Source organism: Toxorhynchites rutilus, chromosome 2 (assembly GCF_029784135.1).
Source record: "Toxorhynchites rutilus septentrionalis strain SRP chromosome 2, ASM2978413v1, whole genome shotgun sequence".
NCBI lineage: Eukaryota > Metazoa > Arthropoda > Insecta > Diptera > Culicidae > Toxorhynchites > Toxorhynchites rutilus.
In genome coordinates, this window is record NC_073745.1 from 9,882,934 (window position 1) to 9,900,509 (window position 17,576).

General features: G+C 39.5%; 1 protein-coding gene across 1 annotated transcript; it reads right to left on the reverse strand.

The window, feature by feature from the left end:
- Positions 1–7,573: 7,573 nt before the first annotated feature.
- LOC129765531 (uncharacterized) lies at positions 7,574–16,878 on the reverse strand. Its single transcript, XM_055765932.1, has 2 exons — positions 15,627–16,878; positions 7,574–7,869 (listed from the first exon to the last, which is right to left on the reverse strand). The coding sequence occupies exons 1-2, from the start codon at positions 16,876–16,878 to the stop codon at positions 7,574–7,576; spliced, it is 1,548 nt and encodes a 515-aa protein (XP_055621907.1).
- Between the last annotated feature and the right edge of the window lie 698 nt (positions 16,879–17,576).

Below are 17,576 nucleotides of genomic sequence, written 5' to 3' on the forward strand. Positions count from 1 at the left end.
CTGGATTATCTCTTTGGGAATGATGTTTTTGGGGCGCCGGAGATGTAATTTTGTTTGTTCAGATTTTTTTCATGATCAGAAAGATCAAATTATTAATGGTTTCGAATTACACAAAACAAATCTTCTCTACATATTTCAATTCAACCAAACAAAAATGAGCGACATAACCACACAAGCGTAAGCACAAATAGTTTTAAACTTTTATGCAGTGATTTACAAACGGATATGTACATTACAAGAAGCATGAAAAATGAAAATCAGGGTCGCCCAATGTTGTAAAATTAACGAATAAATAAATCAATCATTTTTGTGCGAAGTTGTAAATCTTCCGTGGAAAAAAAAATCTTGATACATTTGGATGAATTTCTTTCGAGATTCTCACAATGAAAGATCGATTTAGTCGATTTTGAGTTTGAGTCATTTTCGTCTTGCATTGAACAGTGGATATGAACGGTTATGAACAATATTTATTTGTTTAAAATTTGTGTAAAAAGAGATTTTAGAAAATTCTGCCAGTGATTGTATTCCCATTCAATAACAAGAATGTTATGCTAATTTTTTTAAGCCTGTAGCAACCCAGTTCGGATAGCTCAACTCGTCTCCTCTAATTTATTCCACATAGCTTTTCCTAGTTCCCAAATATTTATTGTCCCTCGCTTGTGTAAACAATACAGTTGCTTCATCCACCATAAAGCAGTTAACTCATTATCATTTTTAATCAAATTTCGCATCCCTCAGCTAGGTTTGTGGGACAACGGACAACGGGATCAAGAATCTGGTACTCCGCGCTGGCGAACCAAACCAGATCGGTGTGTGAGCATTCATTCAAAACCGAGAGTAGTCACTTTGGTACTGTCAACGTTACCCTTTTCCCTCCCAGCCGAAAGTGTATAAATTCCGGAGATATAAGACACTGGGAAACGCCATCCCCGCCCCGGGAATATATTTAATAATCGCTAAGTTTTCTCCCGGCGAGAGCGGCTCGCGGAAAACTTTCTATTTGAATATGCTAATGAATTGAATTATTAAAATCGGAGCGCGCTGATTCGTGTTGCCAAGGAGTTGTGGTGGCGTGGTTCGGGAGGAGGACACATTACACCGAGCCGACCCTCATTCACTCCTTCAGACTGATTCCGAGTTTTTTTCTATTCGAATCTCTCTTCCGGGTCCAGGTCGGGGGTGGGAAACGATTCTGATTATATTATTGAATTTAATCTCAAGTTTTCCAGCCAATCATTTGCATTTTCATGCGCATCTTCCGGGATTTTCATTCGCTTCCCTTTGTTTGCTTGCTTGTTATCAACAGGAATGAAGGATTACTTTCAATTCGACTGTTTGAGTAAGGCGGCAGCGATGCCATGGTATGTCCGTCAGAACTTACGCTGGAGTATAATAGGATGCAGATGGAGGCGGAAAACCCGACGGATATTCGAACGAAAATTTGCAGACTATTGACCCTCCGATCCGTCGATTGTGTGTTCGTTATAGTGGATCCGCCTCGTCTTTGAATTCCAGCGCGAATCGTTTTTTTTTCTTGGATGGTAATGGGGAACTGAAAGATCGATGATAAATGTCGTCTTGAGAAAATGAACCTGAAGAAGAATAGGGATTGAAATGTTTTTTCTTGTATCCACCGCATGTTCGGAAGCTGTGCGTAGTCTTGACGGGAGGATTCGGAAGACGTCTGCTCACGGATAGAAAACAAACCTTCCAACTATTGATTTATGTCTCGGAATGTGTCTATATGCTGAATTGGATACATAATCAAAGTTGTTTTTCACTTCACAGTAATGATTCGATAGGAAATTCAAGAATTTTAAGGAAATTAAATGTATTAAAGTCTTTCGATTGATGACTTATTGCATCCGACAATGGAACTTTCATACCTTCCAAGCGGGAGTGTTTCTCGAGGAAGAGAAAAGGAAACTTTTTCGATTCCTTCCCATTTTCTACCATCGATCTGGAAAGTTTAAAATAATTGCATTCGATTTATTACCAGCGAGATATGTACATTCTTGAAGGAGTTTCGTCTCGTCGTCTAGAAGTAAAACGAACTTTTCTTAGTTTTTTTTTTCCTTTCAAACCGCAACGGTTGACCACTTCTGCGAGTTACGATGATCTTATTGAACTGAGAGCAAACGAAAAAAAAAAATGATTGCCCTTTAGCAGTAAAATCACGTTCTAGCAGTTTTGCATAGTTCGGTAAACTGTTCCGTAGTTGAAGTGGAAAAACCCCACAATCTTCGGATCGTTCGCCTTTTCCGTGTATAATTAAACACATCCCATCGGCTGGATGTCCCGTGGAATATTGCGAAAACTAACCGGAAAGTGAATTTTCTACATGATAAACAAGCTGACAGGATCCGATTGTTCCGTTAATTTATGGCAACCGATATCCCCCCGGGGGATTTCATTCACGCCATAAACAAAAACAGCTCGAGGAAGGAAACTTTTTGTCTAGACTGGAACACTACTATTTAATGGGGGAGTTTTTCCTCTCGTGTACCGCGACATGGAACCACTTGTTGTCCTCCGCTGTCCCGTCCCAGCTCAGCCCAGCGTCGATACCGCGGCAGCCGGAAAAGTCTCGCATTTTCTTCAACTTGAGACGGAAGCATTTTTCTGCAAATTACATCTCTTGTTGCTATACTGGGTGGGTCTTTGTTGCCACAAATGGTGTGGTTTTACTTTTTCAAGACGGCCTCAGCGGAGAAAGTCTTTGAAGCGCTCTCCCTAGTCGAGATTTCTTTCGCGCTCGGCCACTTACTCCCAGCGGAAGATGAGTATACGGAACAAGACGTACCAAAGAAGACTGACACTGCGGGAATAAAGAATACAAACGCGTTTAAACATCCGGTGCGTTTTGATGTTTTTTTCTGGCACTTCAAATGCTCCGTATCAGAATTTTCCTTTGAATGCATATTGGCGGGAAACTTTGTTATATTATTTACGACACTTTTTTGAGACAATCAAAAAATGACGCCTATGTTACCTCATGTTACTGTCAGAGAAATGCATTCATTTGGCGTATAATTCGCAAATCGTTCGTCTCTTCTCGACCGTCTTTGAATGTCTTATACCATTCATACATCCGTATTTTCGACATAGTTGAGCCACCTTATGTATTCTGTAACATTTTCAATGTTTCGGTACAAGAAATTTTGTTTGCGACGCAAAATTTGACCTATAGAACTATACAAAATGGTGGAGCAAAAAAGTTAACTTGTTTGTGATGACACTACAACTAAATGACAACTAAATGTACAAACTAAATGACAGATTGCGCTTAAAATTGACATTATGACTACTGACAGTAGTAGCCAATTTTGAAGAAAATATTAATATTTAATTTAGAAAATATGAATTAATGAAGAAAATATTAAAATATTATATTTTGAAGATGAATGTTCAGCGGGAAGATTAAAAATTGCAAATCTCTGGAATAAGCTTAACATAATGTATGTTTATTCCGAATTAGTTTCTGACATATGGGAAGGTCAGGCTTCCGCCCGCTGCGTTATCAGACGTTTTCCGAACACATTAATAATGTAGAATGTCGTAATAATCTGTATTTTGCTTAGGCGCGAGCACAATTTTCATGAGCTGTTCTTCTTGCTCCGACGTAGTTTTGACCACTGAATAGAAAATGGCAAGAACAAGATAGAGACTAATTCTGTTCGTACACGTATGCTAAATGAGAGATGCGTTTTAAATGTATTATTGAAGAAACGCCATAATAGTTGACCAACAAAATATTAATGAATCTGTGAAAATTAACATTAAAAGACATTTCTACAGATCTGCACTCTTTTACAGACATTTCCACATTTTTAACAGAGATCGATCTCCATCGCTGATGATTGTTGCGTGGACGTAGTTATTCTGTAACAACACAAAGATGGTCAATGAGGGCCCAGAATTTTGAACTCACGATCGATCGCTTATTAAGCGAACGCGCAACCATTGTCGCTACGGAGACTCCCTAATCACAAATTACCCTTGGAAACGTTTTTTTCAGACGCGCTGGGTGGATTTTTGCTGAGACAACAAACTAGTTCCAAATAAGGGTTCCCGTATCTGGGTAGTGAGGACTGAATCAAAACGGCTGTCAAAAAGATCCAATTGAAATGAAAAGATCCAACGATCAGGAGTGTTATTTTTCTTATGATAATCAACACAATAAAAAAAGTATTGAACCTGACAGATAATCAACAACATACGAATAACGCTTAGTTCACTCCAAGATTTTAATGTGGAAGCAAAATTCGACATTGGCGAATTTCGATACGTACATACATAGCAAGTGTGAAATGTTTTGGGGACGTTTTTTTTCTAATGTCGGTGAAAACAGCTTTGCTAGTGAAGCTGACCGAATGAAATCCGCGTAATTATGATCCGCTAGTGCTGGTGATGAATATAACGGTAAAGCAATCTGCGCTTCATGTTGATGATGGACGTAATCCTTTGAGTCAACTATCGGCTTAATTGTGGAGAAGGCATTACGGTTTCTTACGAAGTTTCTTTCCCTGTTGAAATGTAACGATGTATTTCTATCAAAATAATCCTGAAAATGTGTATGAAAAGTTTGCTACACTTTTGGCTTTCAACAATTTAAACATCGTACCTTCTCCACAGAAACGGGACCCTTATTTGGAATTAGTTTGTTGTCTCAGCAAAAATCCACCAAGCGCGTCTGATAAACGTTTCCGAAGGTATACAATAAAAGCTTACGCGAACATTTTCATTCGTATTCAGGTAGTTTTTCACTGAGTAACGCATTTTGAATGTCCACTCTCCCTGATATAATATTTTTCCGAGCTAAATAAAAGCAAACGAAGTCACAGTAACGTAAATGTTTACTCCTGCGATCTGAAAATATTCGATAAAAAGTAGAACGAAGAGTTGCCAGATGATTTTTAAAAAAGTCTGTAAAAATATGTGAAAGTCTGTTAAAAATGTGGAAACGTCTGTAAAAGAGTGCAGATCTGTAGAAATGTCTTTTAATGTTAATCTTCACAGATTCATCAATACTTTGTTCATCACGATGCACGTAAGATTGTCTTTTGTATATTATTATATATTTTGTATATGTATATTTTGTATCTACACAGCCATTCCATGCCAAACCGTGCTCAGATTTCGATTAAAAGTGATAGTTTTGTTCTTTATCGCCAAACATTTGACCCGTATTTTTTATTTTTTCGTTTGGGTGACCATTTCCATTTTAGGGTGGCCCGAAAAATCATTTTTCCCACTTTTTCCCAAAACTGACTTTTCAAAAAATCATAACTTTAGAACCACTGAACCGATTTAGATTATTGACCTATCTAATTGAGCTTTTTATTAAAAAATATCGAACTTGCAAAAAATTGTCGTAATTGTCGATTGTAGTTGTTTTTTATTGTTTTCATGGTCCAAACTGGAGGGCGCTATATTTTTTTATATTTTTCTTGACTGACTGAGGATGTTTTATTTACTTTCACTTCATCTTAGATTTAAAAAAACCATCTCACAGACTGACAAATCTTAAATACTACCTAATATTCCTAATTCTACGTTTAAAAACACATTTAGATACATTAAAATCGAAGTGACATTGAACTTCATTAAACGCACGGAAGCAGCTGGACAAAGGACAGTTTTGCCGTACGACGTTCTATGCGGCCGTATCGCCAATGTTGTCTTTCGCGGAGCTGTCTGGTGGGAGCGTAAAACCATACCTCGCTGATTAACTCCGCTCAGTCGATGTTTCCGGACAGTAAATCAAAGACAAACAGGCATTGAATTTTCTTCCGCCTCGCCGAAAGCGTTTCTATGTCAATAAGCATGCAGCGACTCTCGTAATCGGGAAGATGAGCGCGATCATTCCATGGCAGTTTTCTTAAGGCGTAGCGGATAAACCAGCGTTACACTTTTTCAATCCTGATGATGTGCGTTGTATGGTAAGGAGCCCACACGATCGATAACAGCAGAGCCGATGATGTAGTCATGAGACAGAAACGATTGGCGCCTTATAAATGTGATTGCCTTGCACTTGCTGATGTTCAACTCCATGCCATTATCAGCACACCATGCAACCAATTCATTCACGTCAGCTTGTAGAGCACAGCAGTCCAATATGGAAGAGATTTTCCTAAATATTTTGAGGTCATCAGCTTAGAAAAGCTTACCAGAGCTCATCCGGCTGGCGAGATCATTTACGAAGAGAATGAAAATCAAGGGCCCAAGAACGCTCCCTTGAGGGACGCCGGATGAAATATGATATGTACGGGAACGAGCACTTCCAACTCTCACGAAAGCTTTTCTATCGGTTACATACGATCTGAGCCACTCAGTTATCCATTCAGGAAGTCCAATATGTTTGAGTTTCGCGATAGTCAATACGTGGGGGACTTTATCAAAAGCTTTTGACAAATCAAAATAGATAGCATCTACCTGACTGCGACTTTCTACAGTTTCTGACAGAACGCTCATGTAACTCATCAGATTTGAAACGGTTGAACTTTTCTTCACGAAACCATGTTGAGCATCAGTTATGAACGAGCGAACCGCATGAAAGAGAGTCCACCGGAGGACGAGTTCTTCAAAAACTTTAGCAATGCAGCATAGTATCGAGATTCCTCGGTAGTTACCAATGGCGTGAACACTACCAGACTTGTGGATTGGAGTGATCGATGTCATCTTCCACATCTCTGGAAACCTACGCGCGCTCAGGGAACGGTTGAAGATTATGCTGATAGGAGTTTTCAATGTATCTGCACATTCCTTTAGAAATGCTGGAGGTAGACAGTCTGTACCGGCACCTTTGGGAGCGTCAAGGTTTTTCAAAACTGCAGCTACGTCATTTGGAGCGAAAGTTAATAGCGGAAGGTTTATGTCAAACGATGGAATGTTTGGACCAGCCGCTGAAAAACTGGGAGTGTCACGATTGTGCACGCTACTAAAAAAGTCCGCGAGAAAATCAGCGATATTCTCGGGCGAGTCCGCAGTAGCTCCATTATGCGTCAATCCTAAGGGAATTCGATTAGTATTTTTTAGGTTCCTAATACAGGACCAGAAAGATGCTGGATCACGTTTCACATTCGATTCGGTGCGGTTGTTGTAACTTCGAAACGCGTTTTCTTGACATTCATTGTAGAGCGTTTCAAGGTGTTTTAATCTATCCCTGTTGCACGAAGATCTTTCGCGGAAAAAATGTTTACGTGATTTCCGAACGATATTACGAAGGTGTCGTAGTTCTGGTGTCCACCAAGGGAGTTTTGAGTGAACTGCGGAACTTCTGTGTTTTCGTGGAACTTGATCGTCGTGTATGCCAAAAACCTTTTCATAGAACAGTGCAGCTGTCTGGTCTGTGGATGCGTCGCCGAGTATAGCATCCCAGTCAACCGCCGCAAGCAGGTCATTAAGCGCTACGAAGTCACATCGTTTAAAATCGAATCATCAACATCACTTACGCCGATAGGGTTTTGATTTCCAGTCACGATTTCAAGCCGGAGAACAAACGGGTTATGGTGAGGGTCAATTTTTAAAAGCGAAGATGGTGGGTCTATGAGCTCTACATAGGTAGATTCACTCACAAACGCCAAGTCAAGAAGACGTCCGTTTGCGTTACGAACTGAGTTGATTTGGTGAAGTCCGGATGTGAGGATGGATTCTGCAAATGCAATTTCTGATTCGGTAGAGGCGTTGCTTGGCAGGTAACTGTTGCAGTCGTCGTCGAAACACCATGATAGATGTGGGAGATTATAGTCGCCAAGTACAACAATGACGTCGTTTGCGGAGGACAGGTCGCAAATCTCTTGAACAGCAGCTGCGTGCGATTCATAAATATCAGGACGAGAGCTCGGGCGAATATACAGGGTTTTCCAACTTTAAATTCCGAAAGTAAATTAAAATTAAAAACACACTTAGAATTCGAATTTCGATGAAACTTTTATTTCAAATTAAAGTTTGGTTTATGCCATTATATGTGAAATACAACATCATTCAATTGTCCACCTAGGGCTTCCTCGCACACCTTGATCCGGAACAGGTAATTTTCGATGACTTTTCGGCACATATGGGGCGGTATCTCGGTCATAACTTCACGAATGTTGTCTTTCAAATGTTCGAGAGTTTGCGGAGAGTTGGCATAGACACGGTCTTTCGCATAACCCCACAAAAAAAAAGTCTAGCAGGTTCAAATCGCATGATCTGGACGGCCAATTGGCATCACCAAAACGCGAAATTATGCGTCCCTCAAATTTCGTTCGCAAAATGGCCATGTCCGGTCGTGTTGTGTGGCACGTGGCGTCCGTAATGCTCGAAAAACATTTGCCGGTTTTTCATCATTTTTATAGTATAATTTAACAAAATTAACACGTTGTGCGATGCTAAAACGATCCATACTGTAAAATGGCAGACGTTCAACTAACGATATGACGCTTTGGTTGACAGCTATGTCAAACGGTTGTCAGCGCAGGGCTGTATACTTTTGGAAGCCCGAAATGGAAAACCCTGTACATTCCGCAGACGTAAATAGTTGTCCCGGGAAGACTAATAGAAACGGCCGTTTGTTCGAGATGAGTACAGTTTGTTAACGTAACCGCACAACACCGAATATCGGATTTAACGGCGACAAAAACGCCACCGCCGCGTTGTAGAGTGCTTGTGTTGGCATTACGGTCACAACGAAAAATGCTGTAGTTTGATGCAAGCTCAGCGTTTACTGCGTCTGGGCGCAACCACGTCTCGGTCAGAACAATGAGTTCGTAGTCACAACTCGTCGTTTTCCTACGGAACTCGCTAGTTTTAGTACGCATGCCTCGAACATTTTGATAATAAAGTGTCAAATGTTTTGAGAATAATGTCGCCGCAGTGTCAAGATTGGAAGGGCAGATGATTGGATCGACAACGTACAAGCTTTGCGTAGATGACACTAGTTGGATAACAGTACTGTTTGGGGGTGGCGGAGTTGTTACGTCGACGTTGAGGCTCTTGGGTCAGCTATCGGCGCTCGTTTCCAAAAATGCCGTGAGTTGGAAACATTGTCCTAAAATTCGCGAAATTTGATCCCCTGCGGCCAAGTAGAGGGGTCCATTGCCTTGGTTTTCAAGTTTGGGTTGATACCCACCTTACCCTCACCTTAACCACCTTTTACATGACATATCTCGATTTCAGAGATGCTATTTTTTTCGTTTTTGAGATATACAAAGATAACCGGTGGTCCGAAAAACTTTACTTTGCAACTTTATCGGTTTGCATGGAATGGCTGTATTTGTTATTTTTTTATTCTTTCTTTAGAGTGCCCATTTCCATTTTATGGTGGTTCGAAAAATCAATTATTTCCATTTTTTCCCAAAAATGACTTTTTTTAATTCATAACTTTAATAACTTTTTTGAATTTTGACTCAAAAAATAGGTTTAACGTCATGTGCATTGTTATAAACTAAATATAAAAACTTTTTATGTATTAAAACTATGGAAAAATGCCATACGGTGAGTCAAATGTCAGAATCTTTGATGTAATGAATATAGCCTCCGATTTTTTAAAAACCTGTGAAATATTGTTATATCCAAAAACTCTGCAACAAAAATAAAAAGTATTTTAAAGATATGTCTGTAAATTTACAAACATATCTGTAAATATGGCATCTCTGGTGGTCTGAGAATTTATTGCAAGAAATCGCTTGAAAAAATGGATGAATTTGCTTGAAAATGAAGTGGATTGAGTCCGCACCACTAAGCTTCGAATAGCTGACGTTCTGAAGATAGTTGAAGAAGAATTAACGAAGCCGCAAGATCCGATGAACGTTCTTCTCGAAATCCATAGCGACAATCTGTGTAAGTACTGAGGCAGAAAGAAATGCATAACTTCAAAAGGCTCTGCCTCGAAAAATATGAGAGCAAATAGAGAGCGATTTTTTGAAAGTTTTGTTCGTTAGAGAGCTTCCGATAATCTCTCATATGACTTTTATCAATATGTGAGCAATTATTATTAAAATGTCATAAGGAGTGAAATTTCGATTTCTAATTCGATTATTTCAACAAAATCTCAACAAATAATCGCCAATAAAGCTAAAGTGAACAAAAGTACTGTGTCGAGGAGTGATTAAAACGTTCAAACCCAACTTAAGAGTCAACAGGATAGATGATTCGGGTCGCAAGAAAGAGTTTAAATAGCCAGAAACTGTGAAGAAATTAGAAGCTTAGCTTAGAGAGAAACTCTGGACTCTCTAATCGTAAAATAGAGGTAACACAGAATTGTAGTGAAAGAACAGTTTGGCGAATGAAAGCCAGCGCAGGCCTGAAGGCATTCAAAGTTCAGACAGTTCCTGATCGAAACGCAACACAAAATAAAAAAGCTAAAAAACGGACATGAAAGTTGAATCCAGATTTTTTTGAGAAAATAAAAGCTGCATTATGGACGACGTAACTTATGTATTGTGTGACTTCTCACAACTCCCTGACCAGGTGTTTTCTTCAGCGATGAAACGAGGGGATGTCAACGAAAAATTCGAAACAAAAAAGAAGTCAAAGTTCCCAAAGAAGCTTTTGGTTTGGCAAACGATTTGTTGTTGTGATGAAAAAAGCAAATCATTTGGGACTACTGGAAGTATAAATCTGAGCTTCGTCCGATTGAAAGATATTGGGCTTTGATTAAAAGAAACTTGAAGTCAATGAAGGGACGATCCGAAAACATTCCAGAATTTCGTAGTAACATCGCAGTCAGCAGTATCAGATATCTCCGCAGTCAGGAAGGTATCCGAAACTACAGTAAAGTGCCTAATGGAAGCAATACCTTTGAAAATAGAACAGTTCTGCAAAAAATTAAATATGTAAATTGTATTACTATCAGTTTGACCAGAAATTAAATTTCCTTTTCAATTTTATTTAGCTTTTTATAATAGCGCCTTTGGTTTGGGACTTACCGTTGTTTAAAGTTATGATTTTTTTCTGCCTCAGTCCTTAAAGGGCCTGGCCGGGTATGCAAGTGAAAAGTGCCCCCAAACGAAATCATCCGCTCTATGGAAAGTTGTATGGGGTAATAAATAGGAAATTTAGACAATTTTTTTGAACCCCTATGTGGTTCAACATAGGATCTCTGTTCAAAAACGCACTTTTCACTTTTCATATGTGTGTTTTTTGTTCTGAATTTTAACAGTGTTGCGCAATACAAAATGTATATATTTATAAAATTTGAATATTTTTCTTTGAATTTTTAGGCTTAGTACCAGTTTAATTTAATTTTTGTTATTTGTGATTTTTTCTCAGAAAATTTTGAAAACTGCGCGCCCCGAAAATGTAAATTTTTTTTAAGAAAATCTGTTTTGTTCATTCTCTGATATTTTGTTATTGCAAAAATCTATAATTGTGTTGTATTCATGTGTTCGTTAAAAATTCCTCCAAATCTTATCACAAGTGCTATGGAAACTGTTGTATCAGGTATCAAATTAGAAACATGAAGTATTGTTTTGAATCCCTATATGATTCACTATAAGGGCTCTAGTCAAAAACGTAGTTTTCATACTCAATGGGCTTGGAAATGAAAATTAGAGAAAGTACTCAAAGTACGTCTATTGTGGTGTATCACGAGAAATAATTAAATTTAAGTAATTTTTCGGTATTTCGAAATTTTTGATTTTGTGTATTGTTAGATCCATTAAAACATAGTTTTCATTTAAATGTACCTGTTTTTGTTAGAGGGTATTGCGGTACAATTTTTTAATAACTTGAAGTTTTGGAATTATTAAATTAACTTTTGGGACACAGTACTGCTATGTTTGTACATGCTTTTTTATATTCATGATTTTTTCCATAATGTATAAAAATGGATTTTGCGTTGGAAAAAGTATATTGATTCAGAAGGGACATATTTTGAAGGCGATAATATGACTTCAGATGATAAAGTATTTCCTTTCAAAACACAAATTCCCGGTATAAATTTGACAGAATGTTTTACATATTTAGTGAACATACAGTTGTGAATCAAAACTCGAAACATAGAATATTTCCAATTTTGATAGTAGTGCGGTGAAAATTGTGTGACAAAAAACGTTTAAAATATCAAATGTCATACAACACCTAAACACGGACGAGTGTAACAAAAAAAAAAACAAAATAGTAATATACTATGATTATACTACGATACACTGTGAGTATTTTTTCTATATTTTCTTTTCCAAGCTATTCAGAGTATCATGAAAAAAAGACGTTTTTAGCCATAGCTCTTATAGTGAATAGGAATTCAGAAAAATTATCTAATTTTCCAATTTGCAAACATTCTTTTCATAGCGCTGGTGATAAGATTTAAGGCTCTTTCTACGAGTACACGAATTCAATACAATAATAGATTTTAGAAAAATTGAAAAAATGCTAGAAAATTACAAAAAAATGGGAATTGTTCGATAACGGGTGGATGCTGGAGTGGAATGGCGGAGAATCGACGCCACTGTATGCAGGGGTTTTTCAATGTCTTCATTGGCTTGTAGGTTTTCGGTTTTTGAACTCGCTTCTATTCTAACTGAACACGATTTTATTTTTACGTCTAGTCTATTCAAAATCTGATACTATAGCTACGGCTAACAATAATTTTCACATATCGCCTCCTGTGATGCTTTTCCTGGATTCGCTCTTTATAGGGTAACGAACGAGTTTCTCGTAATTGATGTCGCCCTCATGTATCATAGAGTATGTGATACGAACATCCTGGCCCCGGCAGAAATAACCATTTCTGAAGATTGATTCCTCCTGGTGTGATGAAGTGGCTCTCGTCGTAGTTAGACTCGTTCACATGAAAAAATAAGACCAGTAGCGCTATTGGAGATAAAACATTAATTGGAGCGGTCCTCACCTGGACCCATCAGATTGAGGGCCTTGTATTTATTGCGTAGACTGATCCACGTTGGAATCCTCGTGTTTTTGGTTGATGAGCGGTTCTGCTAGCTCGGCTGATGGTGCTTCTATTGGTAGTAGACAGATTTTTGCTACGGGACGAGTAAGTACGCCTTGTGCAGTCTTGAGTGTTACGACGCGCACTACTCCGTCCTTACCAGGATGTAGGTCAACTGTGCGTGCTGTTGGCCAGCGCATCGGTGAAGTATTTTCGTTCTTTATCAGAACGAGTTGGTTTTTTCTGTAGTTTCACGGGTGGTTTGCACCATTTTGTTCGAGGCTGAAGACATGATAGATACTCTGCTTGCCAGCGTTTCCAGATATCTTGGAACATCTTCTGTGCTTGCTGCCATTGGTAAAGTCGATTGAAGGGTATATTTTCAAAATTGCACTCTGGAACAGATTTCAATGATGTGCCAACCAGGAAATGACCAGGTGTAAGTGGTTCGAGGTCCGATGGATCATCTGTCAGCTTAGTTAGTGGTCGAGAATTTAAACAGCATTCGATTTGAGTCAAAAGAGTTTCCATGTCGTCGAATGCCAGTTTTCTCTCTCCTAACACACGAACAAAATGCTTCTGGGCTGAGTTGATAGCTGCCTCCCATAATCCTCCGAAATGAGATCCTCTAGGTGGGTTGAAGTGCCAGCGAATTTCATTGTCACCACATTCACGAGCAAACGATGTCTTGAATTCTTCACTTCTTATCAGTTTTCGGAGTTCATTTGCGGCGCCAACAAAATTCTTGCCATTATCTGTATAGACATGCGAACAAAGTCCTCTTCGTGAGACGAAACGACGGAAAGCTTGAAGGAATTTGGAAGTGCTGAGATTTGTGACCAGTTCTAGATGCACGGCCTTGACACAGAAGCAAACAAATACCGCAACATACGCCTTTATTGGTGCATCTCGGCGGTGACGAGGTTGTAAGTAGATCGGTCCCCAGAAATCGATACCCACAACGGAGAACGGTCTTGAGATGGTTACTCTTTTCGTGGGTAGATCGGCCATACACTGTGTTTGAATTATTTAATCGACCACCGATACGGATCACATTTTCTTGAGTTAGGACTGGACGGAACCACCGCAGTCGTGAGCTTGAGGATAGTGTTTCATTTTCTTGGAGCGATTTCCATTCCCCGGAAAAGCTTTCTATTTGCACTAATCTCACAAGTGCTAGTTCTGTATTTTGAAGTTCGTCTGTTGTTAGGAAAGTATGGCCTTTTCTTTCAGACTTTGGTTCACGAAGAATAGAAATGTATCTCCTCATATACGCTGTTATCCGCAATAATTTTTGATAATTTGAGAATCTTGAAATATATGTTTCGACGAACGATTGTTGTTTCATAGTAGTAGAATGTGAGCACTTTCTTATTTCGGTGGATATTTGTGAATCGCAAAGATTCACGGTTTTTTGTGTAGGCCAAAGTTGCTTGTCCTGTGCTAACCACTGTGGACCTTCCCACCAGATTTGACTGGTGAGCAATTCAGTCGTCGAGAGTCCTCTCGAAATAATATCAGCAGGGTTATCGCTGCCAGCAACATGATTCCATTTACAGTTTTGGGTGGCATGTTGTATTTTGGAGACCCTATTAGCGACAAACGTGGTCCATGTAGAAGGAGTACATTTTAACCAGCTTAGAACAGTAGTTGAATCTACCCAGAAATTCGTCATTATCCTCAAACGTAAGGAATCCGCTACCTTGGTATACAATTCGGCGGCAAGTAAAGCGGCACACAATTCCAAACGAGGGATACTTAATTGTTTCAGTGGCGATACCTTGGATCGTGACGTAAGAAGTGCCACCTTGATTTCACCTGAGCTGTTCGTTGTTCGTAAGTACACGCACGCCCCATAGGCGTGCTCAGAAGCGTCAGAGAAAATGTGCATTTCTACAGAAGTTGCATTTGGAAGCAGAACTTGACGTTCGATGCGCAATTCATTTAGTCGATACAATTGTATGTAGAAGGTGTTCCATCGGTTTCTAATTTCTGCAGGTAACTCACAATCCCAATCATACGTCTTCCCGTTTTCTTCTTTGAGACTCCATAAAATTTGCATAAATATTTTCGCGGTTACTACTATCGGACCCACCAATCCTAGCGGATCAAATATCCGCGCGATGCAAGAGAGCGTTGTACGTTTTGTTATTGGTTGTGTACTATCGATGGCTACTAGTTGTATTACGTATTTCAACCGGTCAGTTATGGGTTCCCAATGTAAGCCCAAAGTTTTAATCGATTTATCTTTATCAAGCTCGACGGTTGATTCCAATGCTCAATTGTTATCAGGTACATTTCTTAAATTTACGGAGTTGCATGCCCGCTGATCTGAACATGCAATCCATCTGGTCTTGAAGTTCGATTGCCTCGTGAATGGTGTTTGCACCGGAAACAAAATCGTCCATATAAAAATCATTAAACGTGGCTCTCGCTGCTAATGGATAATTATGTTCTTCGTCTATCGCTAATTGTTTGAGAACACGAGTGGCAAGATATGGTGCCGATGCAGTGCCATATGTGACGGTCTTCAATTCGAATATTTGAAGTGGTTCAGATGATGAAGATCGCCAAAATATACATTGATATTGAGTATCATCTGGATGCAGATTAATTTGACGAAACATTTTTGTTATGTCTGCAATCAACAAAACTGGGTGTAATCGAGATCTCATAACTATAGAACGTAGATCGTCCTGAATTATCGGTCCAACTTCAAGAGCATCATTCAAAGATAATCCAGTTGAGCTCTTACATGATGCTTCAAACACGACACGAACCTTCGTCGTTGTGTGATCTTCTCGAATGACTGGATGATGCGGTAGAAAGTGTGATGACTGTGTGATTTGGCTTTCACTGATTGCTTGCATATAACCAAGCCTTAAATACTCTTCCATGAAATCTCGGTATTCCATGGCAAGACTCGAGTTCCGATTGAGACGGTTTTCAATGTGACGGAAGCGGCGTAATGCTGTCTGTTTGTTATCCGCTAGGTTGTGAACAATTTCCTTTTTGAACGGAAGGCGAACCGTGTATCGACCATCTGGTTCCCGAGATGTTGTTTCTGTGAAATAACTTTCGCATGCGGTTTCTTGAGGTGAAAAAGCTTTCATCGAATCTTCCTCGATGGCCCAAAATCGTTCCATATCACGATGCAAATCGGCTGTAGTGGCAATGTTACAGGTAAATGATGTATTCGCATGTTTTTGATGTGTGTTGCCGGAGACTATCCATCCAAACGTTGAATTTATCAGCCATGGCAATGAGTTGCCCAATGATAGTCGTCCCGATGGTTTGAAAATATCGAAAAATATCTCTGCTCCTATAACTACATCAATGTTACTCGATTCATAAAACGAAGGGTCGGCTAGTTGAATTCCGGTTGGAAACTTCCATGTTGATATGTCTACTGAGATGCAAGGCAAGTCTACAGTAACCCGCGGAAGAACGTAAAAATCAATCTCAGCAGTATAGTTGCTATGTCGGGATTTGAGCATCGACCGGAACATGAACCGTACTTGCGTTGAGGATTGTCCTATTCCTGCGATTGGAAGATTCACCTTTTTGCGATGTATGTACATCCGCTGACTCACACGTTCTGTAACGAAGCAGCACTCACTGCCAGAGTCAAGCAGGGCTCTAACAGGATGCTCTACACCGTTGTTGTCGACTAACAGGACGATTGCTGGGGCTAATAACACCCTATGACTAGTTCTATCATTTCTTGTAAAATTCGTGATTCCTGTATGTACTACCGGCGTTGATGATACGGTATATTCGTTACCCTTCGAGTAACTGGGTTGATTAATAACTGGCGATTGCTGAATTGAAGCTGATTGTTTTGAATTAACTGATCTTTGAGCGGAACACAACAGAGTGTGATGTCGTCCTCCACACTTGCGGCAGTTGCTTTCTGATGGACACTCTTTCAGAACATGACCACGACGCATGCAATTACGGCAAAGTTGGTTACGTCGAATAAATTGCTCCATCTCTTCTGCGGACATTTTGGAAAATGCGCTACATTGATAAAGAGAGTGTTGACCCGAACAAGCTGTACATTCACGTGCTGCATTCTGGAATGTTCCGATGTTTCCCGACCGTTGAATGCAGTTCTTTTTCACGTTAAATTGTTGTACTTCAGCAGGTTTAATAACGACTGACTGCAGTACATTGACTCGACGTTGTAAGAATTGAACGATTTCATCGAAAGTGACATTTTCAAGCGTTTCCGCATATTCTTCCCAGTCTCTTCTGCTGACAGGATCTAGCCGCGTACTTAGCAGATGAATCAGAAGTACATCCCAATATTCGGTGTGTTCACCTAGCTGCTTCAACACTCTTACGTTGGTTTCAAATTTTTCTACAAGTGAATGTAACTCCGATGCATTTTCTCTTCGTATAGTGGAAAATTCAAACAATGATTGAACGTATATACGCTTCAGACGCCGAGGGTTTGAAAAGTGGTCAACGAGCATCTTACATGCAACAGCATACTGATCACTTGTTATAGGTATTGTTTGAATCACCTTTAACGCTTCACCAGTCAGAGAAGACCGTAGATAGTAAAATTTCTGGATGGTTCATAGATTCGTTGAAGAGTGGACGAGCGAATCAAATAAATCATGGAAATTTAGCCTACTTTCGAACTGTCCATTGAATACGGGTAATTTAACATCCGGCAGTTTTATGCAGCTCATTTGGC